This window comes from Lagenorhynchus albirostris, chromosome 19 (assembly GCF_949774975.1).
Source record: "Lagenorhynchus albirostris chromosome 19, mLagAlb1.1, whole genome shotgun sequence".
NCBI classification, from domain to species: Eukaryota; Metazoa; Chordata; class Mammalia; order Artiodactyla; family Delphinidae; genus Lagenorhynchus; species Lagenorhynchus albirostris.
The window spans coordinates 33,656,096-33,674,200 of NC_083113.1; the positions used below are offsets into that span (position 1 = coordinate 33,656,096).

General features: G+C 52.7%; 2 protein-coding genes across 2 annotated transcripts in view; one reads left to right on the forward strand and one right to left on the reverse strand.

Annotated features, from left to right (window-relative positions):
- The window catches only part of CNGB1 (cyclic nucleotide gated channel subunit beta 1), a gene marked incomplete at its 3' end in the record, with an annotated part of 89,504 nt that overhangs the window by 69,277 nt on the left and 2,122 nt on the right, over positions 1 to 18,105 (reverse strand). The gene's annotated exons all lie outside the window — the stretch shown is intronic.
- SPMIP8 (sperm microtubule inner protein 8) lies at positions 3,741 to 11,204 on the forward strand. Its single transcript, XM_060130246.1, is given in 9 exon segments — positions 3,741 to 3,842; positions 3,844 to 3,878; positions 4,639 to 4,895; positions 8,329 to 8,390; positions 8,616 to 8,790; positions 9,220 to 9,281; positions 9,494 to 9,558; positions 9,912 to 9,944; positions 11,081 to 11,204. Coding segments are annotated over 9 exon segments (825 nt in total). The 3' UTR covers positions 11,115 to 11,204.

Below are 18,105 nucleotides of genomic sequence, written 5' to 3' on the forward strand. Positions count from 1 at the left end.
CATCCAAGCCGGCCTCCTGAACTGAGGTCGAACCCTGGAGGGGGATGGCGATCTCAGGGGAGAGCGGGAGAGGGACAGAGGCCCAGCACAAAGGGGCTCAGTGAGGTGACAGGACCTGGGTGGGGGGCAGGGCAGTGAGCTGTTTAGCAAAGGGGCAGGGGATTGACTTGCTCAGCTACAACATTTCTCGACCTTGCCTATGTGTCAGGCAGCCTGCCAGCCTTAGCACATTGAGAAGGACAGAAATAGGACCTGCCCTCATAGGGCTTACATTCCAATGGAAGATTCAGAAGTAAAAAAGATTAACAATGAACTTAAAAATATTGCAGATATGCTGAGTGCCATGAAAGAAACACACAGGGCAGAGACGTGTGTGAGGTGGTGGGAAGTGGGAGTGGGCACAGGTGCCTCTATGAAGAGGGACATATTTGAGCTGAGACATAAGATCTGAGTGAATGGTGTTCCAGGCAAGGGTAAATAAAGGTCCTGAGGCTGGAATGAGCTTGGATGCCCCTGAGAGACAGAGAGGGGCCCAGGGGCTTAGTGGGTGTAGGGAGGAGTGGTGGGAGATGAGGTCCAGGACAGATCAGGTAGGGCCTGTAAGCCACGGTCAGAAGATTGGGTTTTAGCTGATGGCCCATGGAAGCACATGATGGTTTAGAACAGGAGCCGGACACCACCTGTGCAGCTGTTTTGTAGTGGGCAGGTGTGGAAGCAAGGCACTAGTCAGGAGGTAGCGGTGGAACAAACCAGTGTGTGACTGGACGATCCCTGTCCTCTCCTTCCTCTGCAGAACCTCTGATATGCAACCACCCCCAATGCAACTGGTGTGGGAGAAGGTTCTTTCTGCCGTGCTCTGTTGATACGCCAGGCTGCTGGGGATCAGCGCTCCTCCCCATGGCACCTGCAGCCAGAGAGGACAGTGAGCTCTACTGCTCTGCCTGGGTGTGCAAGTGACGGCCAGCGTCATCGGTGATGCTCACCCTTGCCTCTAGCTCGACGGAGGCCAGTGCAGAGATGACGAGACTTGGACCGAGCAAGTGGCAGGAGAGAGAAAAGGGGAGGGGAGGGAAAAGGGAGGTGTTGAGGGTGTTCAGCTTAGGCAGCTGGCAGGTGGTGCCGTTTACTGAAAAGAGGGAGCCTGGGGCTGTGGCGTGGAAGAGTCTGGGGGGCTCTACTTCGTTGAGCTCTACTTCGTTGTCTGAGAGACATCTGCGTGGAAATGTGCGCCAGGTGGTGAGAGGTGTGTTTTGCGGGGTGGGGGCTGTCTGGAGTCTGGGAGAGGTGGACGACTGGAGATGGAAACTTCGGAGGCATCAGCTCAGCTTGTAGATGATGCTTAAAGCCACAGGACTCATTGAATCAAAAGTAAAGAAGAGAAGGACCAGAGATGAGGCCTGGAGCACACCGGCACATTTCAAAGTTGGGGAAAGGAGGAGGAGCTAGGAAAGGAGACTGAAAGAGCTGCTGGTGGGGTAGGGGAAGAGCCAGGAAGCCGGGTTTGCTGCACCCAAGACGGCTGAGTGTGTTGGGGGAGGATTGGCCACATGGGACCACCGTGTGAACGGAGGCTGACCTGTGCCCCAAGGCTCGGCAACCTGGGGGCATGGAGACCGGCCAGTGGTCAGAGTCACGTGGGCCTGGCTGAAGAGTAATGAGCTCTAGGGTGAGGCAAATGAACGAACCTCAGCTCCACCCCCGTTGGATGACTCTCGTGTGCATATATACGGAGGGAAAAAAGCCAGACTGAAAGGACCCCAATGGCCCATGCGTACAAAGCTCAAATAGGGCACAATTAGCCTGTCTTATCTATGGCTGTAAACATAGGTAGTAAAATTATAAAGAAAAGCAGTGGTTATACTACACGGCTAGGAGAGTGGTTACCTCTTGCAGGAGGTGGGACTGAGAAGGGGTATGCGGAAGCTTCTAGGGGCTGGCGGGGTCCTAACTTGCTTTCTTTAGCTGACATCAATTTTTTAAAACAACGTTATTGTCATGTAATTTGTATGCTGTAAAATTCACCAGTTTTAAGGGTACAACTCAATGATTTCTAGTAAATTTACTGAGCTATGCAATATCTAGTTTCAGAACATTTCCATCAGCCTAGTAAGATCCCTCATGCTGGTTAGAATCACTCCCCATTCCCCAGCCTCAGGCAACCACTAATCTGCTTTCTGTCTCTAAACATGTGCTTTTTCTAGACATCCTATATAAATGGAGCATATAATATGTGGAGTGTTTCTGTGTCTGGTTTCTTTCATTTAGCATAATGTTTTGATGATCATCTACATTGTAGCATGTATCCATAATTCATTTCTTTTTAATTCCCAAGAGTATTCCATGGCATACTGTCGGTTTCCATGGCATAGATATATTAGAGTCTGTTTACCCATCCGCTAGTCAATGGACACTTAAGTTGTTTCCCCCTTTTGGTTATTATAAATAATGCTGCTATGAACATCTGCATGCAAGTCTTTGTGTGGACATATATCTTCATGTCTCTTGGGAAGATTCCCAGGGGTAGAATTGCTGGGTCATATGGTAAATTTATGTTTCACTTTTTAAGAAACTGTTACACTGTTTTGCAAAGTAGTACCCATGTCTTGACCTGACTGGTAGTTACACAGGGTCTCACTTTATAAAATTATGAGTTACATTATATATTTATGCACTTTCTGGATTTTGTTATATTTTTAACTTTAAAAGAGTTAAAAAAAAATTGCGATGGGGTGGTGAATGAAGTCCAGGTAAAGTTTTCTTTAAGGGGTGGGACTTGGGGACACTGCTCTGGGGCTGGATGGGGCACTGGAGGAGAAGCAAATAGGGAGCCAAATCCTACTTGAATCTCACAGTAGGGGTGCCTGGGCCCAGCAGGCTCAGCACTTGGGCAGGTGTATGCAAAAGCACGTGCCAAGATATGCAAATAAGTTAAGAGTCTCCCCAGGGTTTCCTCACAGGGATGGGGGGACAGGGTCCACCTCCAGTGGTTCTTTTTTTTTTTTTTTGGCCTCCCTGCGAGCCTTGTGGGATCTTAGTCCCCTGACCAGGGATTGAACCCCGGACCACGGCAGTGAAAGCGCTTAGTCCTAACTACTGGACCGCCAGGGAAGTCCCCTGGTGGTTCTGACCTTGATGGTGGTCAGGCCCCAGGGCTTCAGGGTGCTGGGCTTAGGACCTCATGACCTCGCTTTTTTGGGAAGGTGGGAGGGAGGCTGCAGGCCTGCAGGGAGAGTATCACCTGCTAATCCCTGTCCTGCTGAGGCCACCACTCTCCCTGATCCCCTTATGCTGACCCTGGATCCTGGAAGCCACTAATCGCCACCTCTGGAGACTCAAGGACTGGCAGGCAGGGCAGTGCCCTCTTCCGTGAGGCTTGTGAGGAGGGGAGCAAGTGTCAGTGAGCCCTGCCAGCTCACAGGCACTCCTCCCGGCAGGGCCGGGGGCCCTTGCCTAACACAGATGGGAGCTTTGAGGCCCAGAGACAGACAGTAAGTAGTATAGGGTCACACAGCCTGCCCTGGCCGGCCCTGGCCAGCCCTGGCATGGCCACCCCCAGGGAGACCCAGCTCCTTGTCTGATTTTCCCAACATGCCCAGCTGGTGTGAGGCCTGGGAGACAGCATCCTTCAGGAAGGCTGAAAGAGGGGGCCAGTGCAAGGACCCCTGGCAGCAGGCTCTTCTCCTCGGAGCCTCCGGTTGTCATGGTTGCCGAGGAGCTGGTGCCCTCACAATCAGGCTGCAATGGGCGTTGTCTCCGCAGAATGTCCCTTTATTCTCCTACTGCCTCATAAGGCACTGGGCCTCGGCCCATCTCCCTGCCTCTTTTCCCCATTGAGCAGTCGGAAGAGCGGAAAATCCCTGTAAGCCTGTGCACCTGGGGCCCATAGCCTGCAGGTGAGGTACCACTGTGGCGGACCAGGAGCAGGGAGCCCTCCCTCCCCTCTACCCCCACTTCCCACTTCCCTGTCCCTTCCCCACGAAGGCCCAGCCTTCGAGCCGGCTTCCCCATCTGGTCGCCATGCCCTCTCTGTGCTCCTCCATGGCCCAAGGTCCTCTCTCCACCTGCCCACCTCCCTACCACCTCCATCTCTCACCTCCAACTGGGGTCAGGAAGAAAGCAACGGGACTCAACAAGTTCTCACTAAAGTTTAAATGACTCAAAGGCTCTGGGAATATCCACTTTTTAAAACGAAGCACTGGGGAACCAGCCATATTTTTTCTAGTTCCTGTCTATCAGGTCTCTCCCCTTATTTAAAACCTTTCTATGTCTCCCTGTAGAATGTTGAGTAAATGCTAGATACCTTAGCTAAGGCCAGAAGCCCATAATTAATTACCCAGAGGCAGACTGAGCTCAACTGTGAATCTACTTGCTGCTACTGCCGCTTCCTGCTCATTATTGAAGAACAGACACAAATGGCATCTCTTTTTAGACCATTCGCTGAATCCTCCAGCCTCCTCAGACACACATCCCCTGTACTGACCTCTGCCGAGGTCCTCAGCACATCCCGTGTGTGTGTGTGTGTGTGTGTATTTGAGCGGCCCTGAACCCACCATAGCTCCTGGCACACAGTAGGTGGTCAGTACCTGTTGGACGAGTAGACAAATTGGCACTGGCCAAGGTTGTGTTCCCACACAGAAGGGTGTCTGGTTGGGGTGTCTCTGCCCCCCCAGCCATGGCCTGCATCATCAACCTGGTGCCCCGGGAGGACGGTTCCACCCATGTGTACGCATCCCCGGCCACCCTGCTGCCCGTGGCACGGCGGCGCAACAAGCTGGCCGGCGTGAAGCAGCAGCTCTACCACCCAGCCCTGCCCAGCCTGCGCCGCATGGACATGGACTCCGTCAGGGCCTGCCTTTCCGACGAGCACTGCCAGTCCACCACCTACTGCAGCAAAGGTCAGGCCACCTGGCCACCACCAGCCCCTTTGGGCCTTCGGGGATGGCGTGGGTGGTTTGGAGGAGAGAGATCTCGGAGGGAGAAACCATGAGTGGCAGGTGAAAGGGGTAAAGGGAGTCGCCCCAGCTCTGCTCCTCCCTGTCTGGGTATCCTCCAGGTCTGAGCCTCTGTTTCCTTATCAGTAAAATGGGGATACTGACAGTGCCGGCCTGTCAGGGCTATTTTGAGATTAAAATGAGATAAGGCATGAAAAGCACTTGGAGTAGTGCCTGGCACGTAATATGTGCTCAACAATAATGTTAGTATTATTAATGGAGAGGGAACTGTGCAGAGGCCAACAGTTGCAGGAGGAGGAGGAATAATAATAGCAATAATAACAACTTCTGCCCAATCATCTCTCCCTTTGAAAAAGGAAGAGAAAGACACCTGTCATGAAAGAGAGGTGGACATGGGAGCCTTTGGGGTAAAAGGCCACATGGGGCTAAGGAAGAACCCTTCATCGATTGAGAAGCTTGGGGATGGAGATAGCGGTGCCACACAGACACCCACACTCACTCATTCCAGCACATTTATTAATTGCTTGCTTTGTGCCTGACACTGTGCCTGGAACAAAGACGCTCCAGCTAGTGGGAACAGCACCTGCAGAGGCCTGGAGGGGAAAAGCTGCGTGAGGTGTTGGTGAACTTGAGGGGCGTGCTTAGGTGGGAGGATAAGGAGTGCGGGGGCAGCAGGAGCTGTGGCTGAGGAGGAGGACACAGCTCAGGGAGGGCTAATCTCAGGGGTCTGGGCTTCCTGGGGAGGTAGATAAGAACCTCTGAAGACTTTAAGAAGGAAGGAGGTCCGAGCATTGGGGCCGTGGGGAGTGGGTGACCCAGAGAGACTAGAAGCGGATGATGGGGGGGAGGGTGAGTGATTAGGACACTGGGAGGGACCACAGTCTTCAGGAAGTAGTGATAGTGTCTGGCCACAGGGGAGGGATTTGGAAGGTATTTAGGAGATAAAGTAACACGATTTGTACCAGTGTGGGTAGAGGGGCAAGAGTGAGGAGTCCAGGGTGATACCCAGGTTCAGACCCCGGTGGCAGGTGGAGTGAGGGTGTCAGAGACTATAGGGAGATCTCCAGAGGTCCCACAGAGACCCCTGCAGGGCCAGGATGGGAAACACAAATACAGGAAGTGGGTGGGGACGCAGTGGGGGGAAGGGGTGAAAGGTGAGGTGGAGTCCCAACACCCCCCTCCAAAGGGGAGCAGCTATGGGGTCCTGCTGATACTGTTTGGGAAAGGTCAGCACAGTTCTACCAATTTCCTGGCTTCCAGGAGAGGCCAAGAGTCTCGATTTTTAGGGAGAGCTCTTGATTATTGCAAGTATGTTTTTAATAAAAGCAATGGAGTCACAGTTTCAAAATTCAAAATGCTGTAACAATGTACATTTTAAAAATTCTCACTCCTCCCCCGCCATCCCCACTTACAGGTAACCACTCTGAGCTCCTGCTGAATCCTTCCATTGTTTACTACTGTAAATACAACCTATTCTCTTCCTCCCCAACTTTTTTTATTAGGAACATATTCAAACATAGAGGAAGGTTGAAAGACTAGTACTATGAACATTCATTACCTTCCACCTGCTTCAATTAATGTTTTGACACATTTGTTTTCATTCTCTCTCTCTCTCTCTCTCTCTCTCTCTCTCTCACACACACACACACACACACACACACACACACACACACACTTTAGCAAGCAGTTCCCAATGATAGAAACAACCTCAATACCATTATCACATCTAGGAAAGTTAAAAATAATTCCCTAATATCTAATATTCAGTCCATATTAAAACATCCCCAGTTTTCCCCAACTATTATTTCCCCATCCCCAGTCTTCAGAGGTTCTTATCTACCTCCCCAGGAAGCCCAGACCCCTGAGATTAGCCCTCCCTGAGCTGTGTCCTCCTCCTCAGCCACAGCTCCTGCTGCCCCCGCACTCCTTATCCTCCCACCTAAGCACGCCCCTCAAGTTCACTAAGATCTTAGTCTAAAACAGTCTATCCACTTTCCCTTTTTCCCTCATAATATTAACTTTTTAAAGAGTCCAAAACAGTTTTATTGTAGAGGAGTCCTACACTGTGAATTTGAGTGACTGTTTCTTTATGGTGTTGTCTACCTTGATAGTCTATTTTCTGGGAAATAGAAGATAGATGTAGAAGCTTGATTGTAGAAGGTTTCACAGGTGTTGGAGGCCATATTTGCCATGATGGCTCAGAAGGAGGCACATAATGTCATTATCCCACTATTCATGATGCTACGTTTGATGACTTGGTTAGGTGATGACCTGAATCTATATTCTTCTTTGCCTCCAATCGTCTCAATTTTAGGCTTTAAAGCCATATAAAGGCATATACTCTTCTGCACCTTGGAAGGGTTTGAATCAAGAACTTCCTCTACTGATTTTTAATCAAGGCATAGTGAGGATGTATCATAGTTTATTTAACCAGTCCATTAATGACAGACTCTTGAGTTATTTCCAATCATTTTCTATTGCAAACTATGCTGAAATGGGTAAACTTTCTACCCACATCATTTCCCAGTTGTGCAACTGTGAAGTAGGATAAATTCCCAGAAGTGGGACTATAGGGTCAAAAGGTATGTGTATTTATAATTCCAATAGATAATGCCAATTTCTTTCCGTAGACTCGAATCAATTTATACCCCCCCTCCCCCCGCTGGCAACATATGGCAATGGCCCTGTTTCTGATAACTGCACTAACTTTTGGATTCTTTCCAATCTGATACGAAAAATTGGTATCAATGTAGTTTGAATATGCATGCATCTTATTATGAATGAAGCTGAGTGTCTTTTCATAGTTTAGGGACCATTTGTATTTCTTGTGTTTGTGTGTGAACTACCTGTGCAGACTGTTTACCTATTTTTCTTTTTTTCTCTTTTTCTTCTATTTTGTTTTATTTTATTCTATTTTGTCTTGATTTATAGGAATTCTTTCAATATTAGGGAAATTGCACCTTATCTACAAAATAAATGGAAATATTCTTTTCCCATTTGTCTTTTGACTTTCCTTATGTTTCCTTATGTTGCCATGCAGAAGTTTATTTCTATGTAGTCCAAGTTATCAACATTTTCTTTAGGCTACCTGATTTTGAATTAGAGTTGGTAAGGCCTCCCCCACCCTAAGGTTATAAAGAAATTTATCCATGTTTTCTTCTAGTACGTCTATGGTTTCATTATTTTACATTGAAATTTTTTATCTATTTGGAATTTGTTTTGTTGAATGGGGTGTGTTAAGTAAAAATCCACTTGATCTTAGATTTTTTTTAAGTTGTCAAGTATTTCAAAAACCTTTTAAAGCAGTGTGGACCAAACCTCTCCTGTGTGGGCCTGTGACCACTGGTGGACTCCTCCCTTTCTCTTTCTCCTTTAGATGACTTTGACAATGCCTACTTCACACTCCTCAGTGTCCCCAACAAATCCCTGCAGTGCTTGGTGAGTGTCCTTTGCCCCTGGCCCTGGGTTTGCTCTGGGGACCTGAAGGTCCCGCGTGCACCCAGCCCCAAGCACCTCGAATGCTGGGCTCTACTCCCACGCACCTCCTCAGCTACCAGCTTGGGACCCTACCCCCTTCGCATCTCCTTCAGGGGCTTCAGGAACCCCCTGGGTCAGATGGTTCAAGTGCCTCCCCCCGCGCCCTGACTCCCTTCGTCCTGGCAGGACATCACGGCGACCAGCCAGAGGCTCCGAAATAGGTGCCGCGAGGGAAAGCTGGCGCCCATCGCACCGGGCATCAACAGGGTCGACTGGCCCACCTTCACGCGTGCCATCGAGGACTGGTCCCGCTTCGTGTCCTCTGCCGGCGAATGCAAGCTGCCCTGCCCGAGCAAGAAGGGTCAGTCCACCGGCGGGCAGGATGCCTTAGTGTGGGAGAGACAACTGGGCCGCTGGGTCCCTAGAGCCCTGACCCCGAGCGCTGACCGCGGGCGGGGGTCTTCGGGGGTGGGCTCTGACAAAGACAGGTCTAGGAGATAGGAGCAGCTGGGGCACTCAAGAGCGGGCTGGACCCAGACAGATTGAGGTTCATAGAGACAGGGCTTGTCCTGGGGAGGGGGCGGGGCCAGGTCCGAGCCAGTGGGAGGCAGTGTGGTGGAGGTGGAGGGCAGGGTTGGTTCTGGGACTGACGGAGCTTAGTCCGGAGGGGGAACTGGTTCTAGGAGCAGGCGTGGGCGTGGCTTGATCTAGGGGCGGGGCTCAGGTAAGAGTGGGGGCGGGGCTTGCTCTGGGCTGGCCGGGGTGCCAGATGTGGGCGCTCTCTCCGCAGTCGAGAGTTTCAGCGGCAATGCGGTGCGGTACTTGAAGCCGGAGGTGACCCAGAACTGGCGGGTAGGTAGGCGCACTGCTCCGTCCCTGGCGGGGCAGGGGTGGGAGAGAACCGGCTAACACGGGTTCGGGGAGGGGGAGAGGAGACCGAGAGTAAGGTCTCCCAGTGCCCAGGGCCAAGATCCCCAGCAGAGAGTGCTGTGCGGGGCCTCGGCGGGGGAGTCCGTGTCCCCTCTACTCAGTGGACCCCCCCGCATTCCTCTGGCCCGCCCCAGTTCTGTCTTAACCAGAATCCCAGCCTGGATCGCTATGGACAGAAGCCCCTGCCTTTCGACTCCCTGTAAGTGACCCCACAGACCCCGGGGGCCCCATACCTGGCGGAAGGAGAATGGGGTCTTGGCTGCTTTCACCACCGCATACCTAGTGGCCCTTGAAAATGTGAGACCTAGGAAGAATTGATTGGCTCCAAAACACCACAAGAAAATTGCGATTTCAAAATGACTAAATGTTTAATTCCTACCAAACGGAACATCCTGTCATCCAGTCCCTAGCAACTCCACCTTTCAGAGTGGAGGAGTTAAGGTGGGGCGAAGGTGCAGTGTAATCTTGGTGGGATGGCGCCTGCCGATGTGTTTGTTCCCAGAAAGGGTCACCCTTCCTCACCTCGGCCTCACCCTCCTCTCTCTTTTGCAGGAATGCTATCCGACGCTTCGGCTCGATCTACAGGTAGGGCTCCAACTGCAGTGGGGGGGGGGGCGGGTGGGAAATGACCCCGACCCCACCCCACATTTGGCCACGCCCCCCAGTCGGGCAGCGCGCGGGCCCTCGTGAGGGAGGCGCCAGAGGATTGGTACCCTCCCGGATGATGTCAGGGGGGCGCGAAGGTCTTCCGCTGGAGAGATCTTCGCCAGGCAAAAGTGCAGCCCACTGGGAGATGGAGGGAATAGAGTGCCTTTCCCTCCCGATTTGGTCCAGAGGAGGCCAAAAGGCAAAGACGGGGGTTAGGGGGATTGGGGGGGCGGGGTTACCTAGGAGAAGAGCAGGGACTGGAAGAGTAAACAGACATATAAGAAATATAATGTAAGGAGCCAAGAATTTGCCTTCCAGGAAGCAGGTGAAGTGGTAAGGGCTGGGACAAGTGTTCCCAGGAGAAGAATGCAAGATATTCAAGCACCTTCATAATTTGGCCATCTCCCACCTCTCCAGCCCCATTCCCTACACTTCAGCAGTACCAGACTCCTGCGTGCAACCCAAACCAAGCAACCAAACACTCCATATCTTTGCTTGTGCTGTTTCAGCACCTACGTGATCTTTCTGCCTCTGCCTGGAAAACTCCTCCTTACACTTTAAAGCCCAGCCCAGGTGTCCCATTGTCCTTGAAGTCTTCTCTGACCTTCTGCCTTTCCCCTCCAGCTCCAACCCCCCTCCAGTTGGTCTCCGTATGTGCATCCCTCTCCATCTTAGAGCACACAGGCTATTGCATTATAATTATTGATGAAAGTTTGCCTTCTCTCACCCACCCTGTGCACACACAAGGGAAAGCTTTTTTTTTTTTTAACTACTATATAATGCCTGCCAGAGTAGGCTCACTAAATGATTGAAAAGTGAGTAAAGCTCACGGGAGATAAAGATGAGGCAAACTGGAAGTGGGGCTCGAAAGTCAAACAGACCAGCCAAAAATATATTAAAGGTAATAGGGAGCCATTGAGGGCTCTTGAGCCATAGAGAGACAGGACAGAAGCTGTGTTTTCAGAGCCTCGAGGGCAGGAAGGTGGGTTTGGTGGGGAAGGCCTAGAGAAGGACAGCCTGATTTTTCCCCAGGACATCCTAGAGGCCCCCACCTCACCTGTTTCTTTCCACAGTCGTGTCAACTACCTGATGACCCCCTGGCGTTGATCTGTGAAAAGGAGGCCGATCCCCAGGCTGCCGAACCATGCCACCTCAGGGTCCCCAGCAGGACAGAGGGTGTATGGTGGCAGCACCGATCTCCCTAAGAGTTTAGCCTGACTGGAAATAAACCTTATGCTCCATAAGGAGGCACCACACCCGTGTGTGTGTGTGTGTGTGTGTGTGTGTGTGTGTGTGTGTGTCTGTGTGTGTGTGTGTCTGTGTGTCTGTGTGTCTGTGTGGTGCAGGGGCTGGGGGAGGGTCAGGACCTCAGGACCTCAGGATGTCTTGCCCTTACCTGCCTCCTGCCAACTCCTGGAGGACTGGTGGCGGTGGGGGGAGTTGGGAAAGATGTCTGGTGACCCCAGGTAGAGAATTAGGGTCTAGGCCCCAGGGCCCCGCCAGGGATGAGGTACAGAGGCAGGCCTGCCTGAGAATTAGTTTTCCTTTGTGACCCCGTTCCCCTGCTCATAACCCTACAACAAAGCCCCTTCCACCTCAGACTCTGAACTTGAGCCCTAAAGAGAAAAGAGGGGGCTCGAAAGGGATTTTAGACACCTCTCTCAGAAGCCCTTGCCATCCCAGTGTGTGCTGGGGGCCTCCCTGGGCCCAGGGTTCCCCTGAAGAAGTGGAATCAGGCCCTGGAGGGTTGGCCTATGGTCTCTATTCCCTGTGAAGCAACTGAGTGTGGAAGTAAGATGAGGTGCCCAAGCCCACTCAGAGAAGAAAGTTTCCTCTCCCCAAAGCACCGCCAATGAACATACCATGTAAGCAAAAAGTTATCTGCTCTATTCACATAGCTTCAGGACTAGCCCTCATCTGCCTACCAACCTACAGAAAGGAGGCCTGATGTGCTGGGGACAGCCGTGGGGCTCCTGCGCCAGGTCCAGAATAACCTTGCTCAAAGTTTTGGGCTAAAGAAGAGTGTCTCGGCGTGGCTGGGTGTTAGAGCCGCCAGCATCAGCATTTAGCTCCAGGACCTTCCAAATACCATCCCACCTGTGGCCAGTCTGCAAGGACAGACCCAGATCAGGGTAAATAGCCACCAAGCTCAAGAACTGTTTGAACAGGACTTCTGGTGCTAGGATCTGAGGCCTCAGGGATCCACGAACCCTCTGAAATCATGTGCAAAACCGTGGGTCCACCCACATGTGCATTTTCCATGGAAAGTCTCCTTGTTTTCATCTGATTCTCAGGCGAGTCAGTGCCCACAAAGGTTAGGAAACCCTGACTTACATCCTCCTCATCCCCTTCCACTAATATTTACTGAGCACCTAGTGGATGCAAGCCTGGTCTCAGGTGGAAGGAGTTTAAAACAATAATACCAGCCCCTCACCTCTGGACCCTGTGTTATACTGGTTAGAACACATCACCTCCTCCAGGCCTCATACTCCATAAGCACCCAGGAGAGTGAGCAGAACCAAAGCTACTCTACTTCACAGATGGGAAAACTGAGGCCCAGATCAGGGAAAGGCTCCAGCCAAAACCAGAACCCAGGACTCAAATTCAGTCCCAGCACTTGCCACAGTACTCACATATAGTTTGTGCTCAATATTCGTAGAATAAGTTATTTCCCAGAATGGGGGTCTTTTGTTCAACCTTGGGTAATAAACAAGGAAATGAGTTGTTTTGTTGTCTGATATGCAGACAGAGCCTGCCTTACAAATTCAAAGCTGATTTTAATTTCTTTTGGGGGTGGTGTTGGAGATCATCACCCTTATACCGAGGTGAGGGAAGGAGTCTGTCTCTCTGTCCTGAAGTATGGGGCTCTGCTGACAACAGGGCAGGAGACAGGAGCGTGGGGAGGAGGGGATGGGAAGTGGTAAGCAGATCAGAGCCCTTTCCTCCTTGGGGGCCTGTCAAGGAGGTATCCAGCTTCCTGCCATTTCATGCAGGAAGAAGCACTTTCCTCCAAGCCCAGGGGCAGTCCACCTGGATTGAACCTTGGGAAGCCATTGGCGAAGGCCCCTGAGGTGTGAGAGCCACATTCTTCAGCCCTGAGTGTCCCCTCCAACATGATAGCTCAGAGAGAAATAGATTTGCCCAAGGCTCATAGCAGAGATGCTGAAGTCCTGGCCTGTGTGAGACTGGGGGCAGTCAGGGAGCTCCAGAGAGCATGCTGAGATACCAGAGGGAATCAAGCGCCTGTGTGTCTTCTCGTGGCCCTGCTTCCTTGACACTGAATAACTGGACAAGTCCCTCTGGGAATTTGGCCCAGCAGACATTCAAGGCCTCGCCAGACCCCACGCTGGGTGCTGGGACACAGACCAGAAGGCTTGCCTGCCTTAGAGGTACTTCTAGTCCAGTAGGAGAGAGGTAAACCCAGCTGATTCAAACCTGAAAGCAGAAGGTGAGAATGTGAGCACACCTAGATCATGTTCCTCAAGCCTAGGAATTTGATTAGGTCCTTCCTCACCAGGTGTACACTGAATCCCAATTTCGTAGATATAAAAATATGTGCCCAAGAATAAAGGAAATACAGAGCAGACGTGCATTAACAAGTCTGATTTAGCATGCACTTGCTATTTTTTACGTGCAAAGGCGATGTATCAATATTAAGCACTTTGCAGTACCCAGGAGGTGGGCAGTTTTAGACCCATTTTACAGATGATGAAATGAACTCAGAAAGGCTAAATGACTGGCCCATGGTCACACAGCTGGTGATTGGCAGAGCTGGGAATTGAAGCCAGCCTGCCTGACCCCCTGAGCCTGTGGCCACCATACTCTACTGCCTTCCTGCTATGAGAGAGATGCACGCCAAGAGTCGGGGGGAAACCAGTGGGGACATTCGACCTGAGCTTAGAGAGAGGAGAAGATGTTCCACCAGAAAGTTCTCTTGGAGTTACTGGCAGTGGCAGAATCTGCAGGTTGAAAATCCCAAGAGATGGAGAGAAGCCACCCAGCCTGGGCCACTGTCTCCCGGCCTGGAAGTTCCCTCAGCCTCAGGGGGCTCTTTGCTCCTCATAGAGAGATCACAGTAGAAATCCTCCCTGTGGCCATTGCCTTGGGGACAGCCCAGCCCCCATGGCCTCACCTCCAGGACTTCCTGGCCTGATCCCAATCCAGTACCCAGGCCCTGGGCCTCCATGCGCTACCCCTACCCACAACGGCATCACCAGTCTCCTTGCTGTTTCAAACACCCAGGCTCCTGTCTGACTCCTAACCTTTAGTCAACGCCTTCCTCCCACCTGAAATGCTTTCCCAATCTCTTCCTACCCAAACTTCACCCTTTCTTCCAAGCAGGCCTCTCTCAAATCCTCCCTTCTCCCCAATTCTTCCCCAAGACTATGAGGACAGGAAACGTAGCTGTTTCAGGGGGACTAACTCATAGCCTCTGGCCCACCGTAGGCTCTTAGGAAATACTGCACTCGCCGGCCCCTCTTATCTCTCTAACAGGATCTGGGACTCAGGAATGGGGCCTGGGGCCTCCCAGAACAAACACACGGGTGTGGACTAAATGATACAACTACTACAAAGTAATAGTTGTGTTTATTACAAAGTAACACGCAAAACACATACCCTCACCCTGGGGCTGGCAATGGGGAGGATCAGGGGTGGAGTAAGGGTCCTAGCTCAGGGAGAACGGGGTGAGGGTCGGGGAGGACTCTCACAGGTAATGTTTTGTACTAAATACCAGCAGCTTTGACATTTCTGACCCTACCTTTTGATACATGAAAACCTCAAAACTCATCTGAAGTTCTACCTTCATGCTCTGCCGCGCCAGCTCAGTGTCTGGCAAACAGCAGGTGCTCAGTGATGCTTATGGATGAACAAAGGCAGGAATGCAGACCCAGAGTGGGGATGGACACACACGCACAGTGCGGAGGGAGACCCCACAGGCCGCAGCCCACCTCCGCCCCTCCCCTCGACCTCCTTTTCAGGGCCCCGAAGGAGGACTGGGCATTCCTGCCAGAATCTGCAAAACTCAATAGCGGGCCAAGGCTTTTCCTGGAGGCATGACCTTCAAGGAACAAAGAAAGCACCGTCTTGAGGATGGGATGCGGAGCTTATCACAGGCGAGCCCGGCCCAGGCGCAGAGGCCTTGGGCAAATTTCCAAGGCCTGAGCAGTCCATGGTCCTGTCTGGGGCCTGCTCTGGAGGAGGGATGAGGCTGGGGACTGGGAGGTCTGGTGGAGGCTCTCTATGGAGCTGCCTCTGCACAGATGGCAGGACAGAAAACGGAGGCTGCAGTCCCTCAAGGAGCTGAGAGCAGGCCGAGGGCTGGCTGCCCCCTCTGCCTGCTGGTGGAGAGCTTTCCTGCTTCCATGGCCAGCCCTGGTGCCAGCACCAGTCCCGGCCATTGTTCCCGGCTTCCTGGCCCGCAAAGAGTGGGCTGGAGCCAGAGCCCCGGGCTTCAGTGGCTGAAGCTGGAGGTCTGTGGGCTCAGAGCCCAGGCGGTCCCACCCCGCCACCTATCCCCCCACCTAGCCAGACCCCACAATGCCAGGCCTCTCTCATCACTAAGCGTACGGCTTTGGGAAGCGCCTGGACTTCTCAAGGATCAGCACAAAACACTTCCTCAGGTCTGCCCTGCCCATCTCATGGAGATGGTATGAGGCTCAGACCAGCTGGTGGATGGGAAAGGTCTTGTGTAGCAGGGTGCATGTGGGAGAGCCCTGACGCTCAGGTAGGAGAGCTAGGCTGGCTCCCTTCTGCCCCTGACCTCCCAGTCCTCTGCTTTCCTGAGTGGCCACTATGTGGCAAACACTCCACTCAGGTCATTTCATGGGACCCTCACCCTAAGCCCAGAAGAGAGCATTAACGGCTCCATTTCACAGATGAGGAAAATGAGGCCCAAAGAGGTCCAAACACCTTCCCAAAGCTTTGGTGCTGATGAGTGGCAGAGGCGGGACTCCAGCCAGGCCTGACTGTTGTGCTCTTAACTACGACAGCACAGTGCTGCCACAGTGGTTCACGAGCACAGGCTCCACCCCTGGAGAGCAGGGTCCTCTCCCACTGCCCCCCTGGGAGGCCGAGCACAGAGCCAGCCGCACAGTGGGAGTCTGACAGAGCCGTCAAATGATGGGCTCCCTAGGGAAGCTGTCTTTGGTAGCCCAGCTTGCTCTGGCAATGACTTCGAGGACCCAGGAAAAGGGACCCCCATCCCACCCAGCAGTGCCTCTTTCCCCAGGAAGGGGAAATTATTAACTCCAGAATGTGAATTTATGTCAGCCTCTCGCTCTCGCTCCTCTGGCCCTCAACCACATGTCACCCCTCACCCCAAGGTATCACGTTCTTCCCATCCTGTCAGTGGTTGGGGCAAAGGGAATGATTACCCGGAGATTAAAGGTGATAGTGCTAGTTTGTAGCGCTAGCCACAGCACCTGAAGTTCCCCCATGAAAATTCCATGCTCTGAGAGATAGGGCCTCACATCAGCTATGGGACACAGGAAGCGGTGGGGCTCCTGGGCAGGTAGGTGGGAGAGGTACCTGTGTGTGTGGCCAGGTACAGTGTGTGGCTGCTTAAGCCAGTTTGCGCTGTTCCTGTCACTTACAATCAAGAGAGACCAGAATGAGACAGGTGGGGAGCAGACTGGAGGCCGAGAGAGGCAGGAAGGGGAACAGGGGCCACGGGTTGATCCGGTTACCTTCCCAGAATCAGAGCGACAGGTCTCTAAGGACCCTTAGAGATCAGAGGTCAAGACCTCTGCTTCAGATGGAATCAAGACCCCAAGAGGAACAGAGCCTGCCTGTGATCACTTGTTATCAAAGGTCTAAGACCTGAGCCTGAACACGCAGGCCCCCAGGCCAGGGCTCCATTCATGGCCCTGGTTTTGGCCCAGGTGGGAGCCCCACTGCTTTGTGAGGGGAGGCAAGGTGGGGACAAAGGAAGAAAAAGTCATTGCACCCTCCATGTGGGCCCATCCAGGGCTCCTGTGGCCCCGGGCACACGCAAAACACCATCTGTTCAGGAAGAGCAACCTGAAGCTATAAAGCACCCAACACGTGCCAGTGCTTTCCAGGAGTCTCTGCGAGGTGGGTGGGTTTTGCCTAAGGTCACTGAACTAGAAAGGAAGCCAGGATTCAAGCCGGGCACAGGGACAAGGGGCCCTGGGCGTCCTCGCTGAGAGGTAGACGCTTGCACACGGCTTCTCAAGGGCAGAGTCCTCCTGTGGCCACACGTGGAGGGAGTAAGAGGACCATGGGGTCCTGATCACATCCGGGGTCCCCCCTGGCCTCTCCACTAAGACTTCTGAAGCCAGTTTTGAGCTCTCTGCAGTGTGGGTAGCTCCTTATCCTCTTTCTACCCTCATCTCCACCCCTACCTTCAGGGCAGGGGTCCCTCCTGACCACCTTCCACTGGCTCTCAGACCTGGGGGGAGTTGCTTCTACCTTCCTCTCCCCACCTCCACCCTTGCCTTTGAGAAACAGGAGCCTGAGTTGCAGTTGGCCCACTGCGGGACAGGATAGGGGACAGAAGAGGGGTGCAGGAAGGCTGAGATGCAGGCGGCTGGGCTGGACATGCAGATGGATCACTGTGCGACAGGGTGAGCAGGAGTGGGGAGAGAGCGTGTGATCCTCGGGGGCGGCGCCTGTAGGCTGCTCCAGGCAGACCCTGATTTTCCACAGGGGCTAAGCAAGCTCTCCTGCTTACCAGGCCCAGTGCCCAGCTTCTGACCATCCATGAGCCCAGCTTCTGACCATCCATCCACCTCACAGATCAGCTCCCTTTACAGGGGCTGCAGTTAAACCCCAAGGATGTCAAGAGGTCACAGCCCAAGGATCCCAAGTGTCGTGCAGTTGGTACCGTCAGCATCGTCACAGCTTCCCCACCAGGGCCGCCGTATGCGATTCCACTTAATTCTCACAAGAACCAAGCAAGGCAAGGGTTAACCTCCCCATTTTATAGATGAGGCAACTGAGTCCCAAAGAGGTTAAGTGACTTGCCCAAAGTCACACAAACAGAATGTTCAAAACATTCGAACCCAGCCTTATGTCCCAATCCCAAGCCTGCCACCCTGGACTGCACACCTCACTCCCTCTCCATGTCCCAACATTA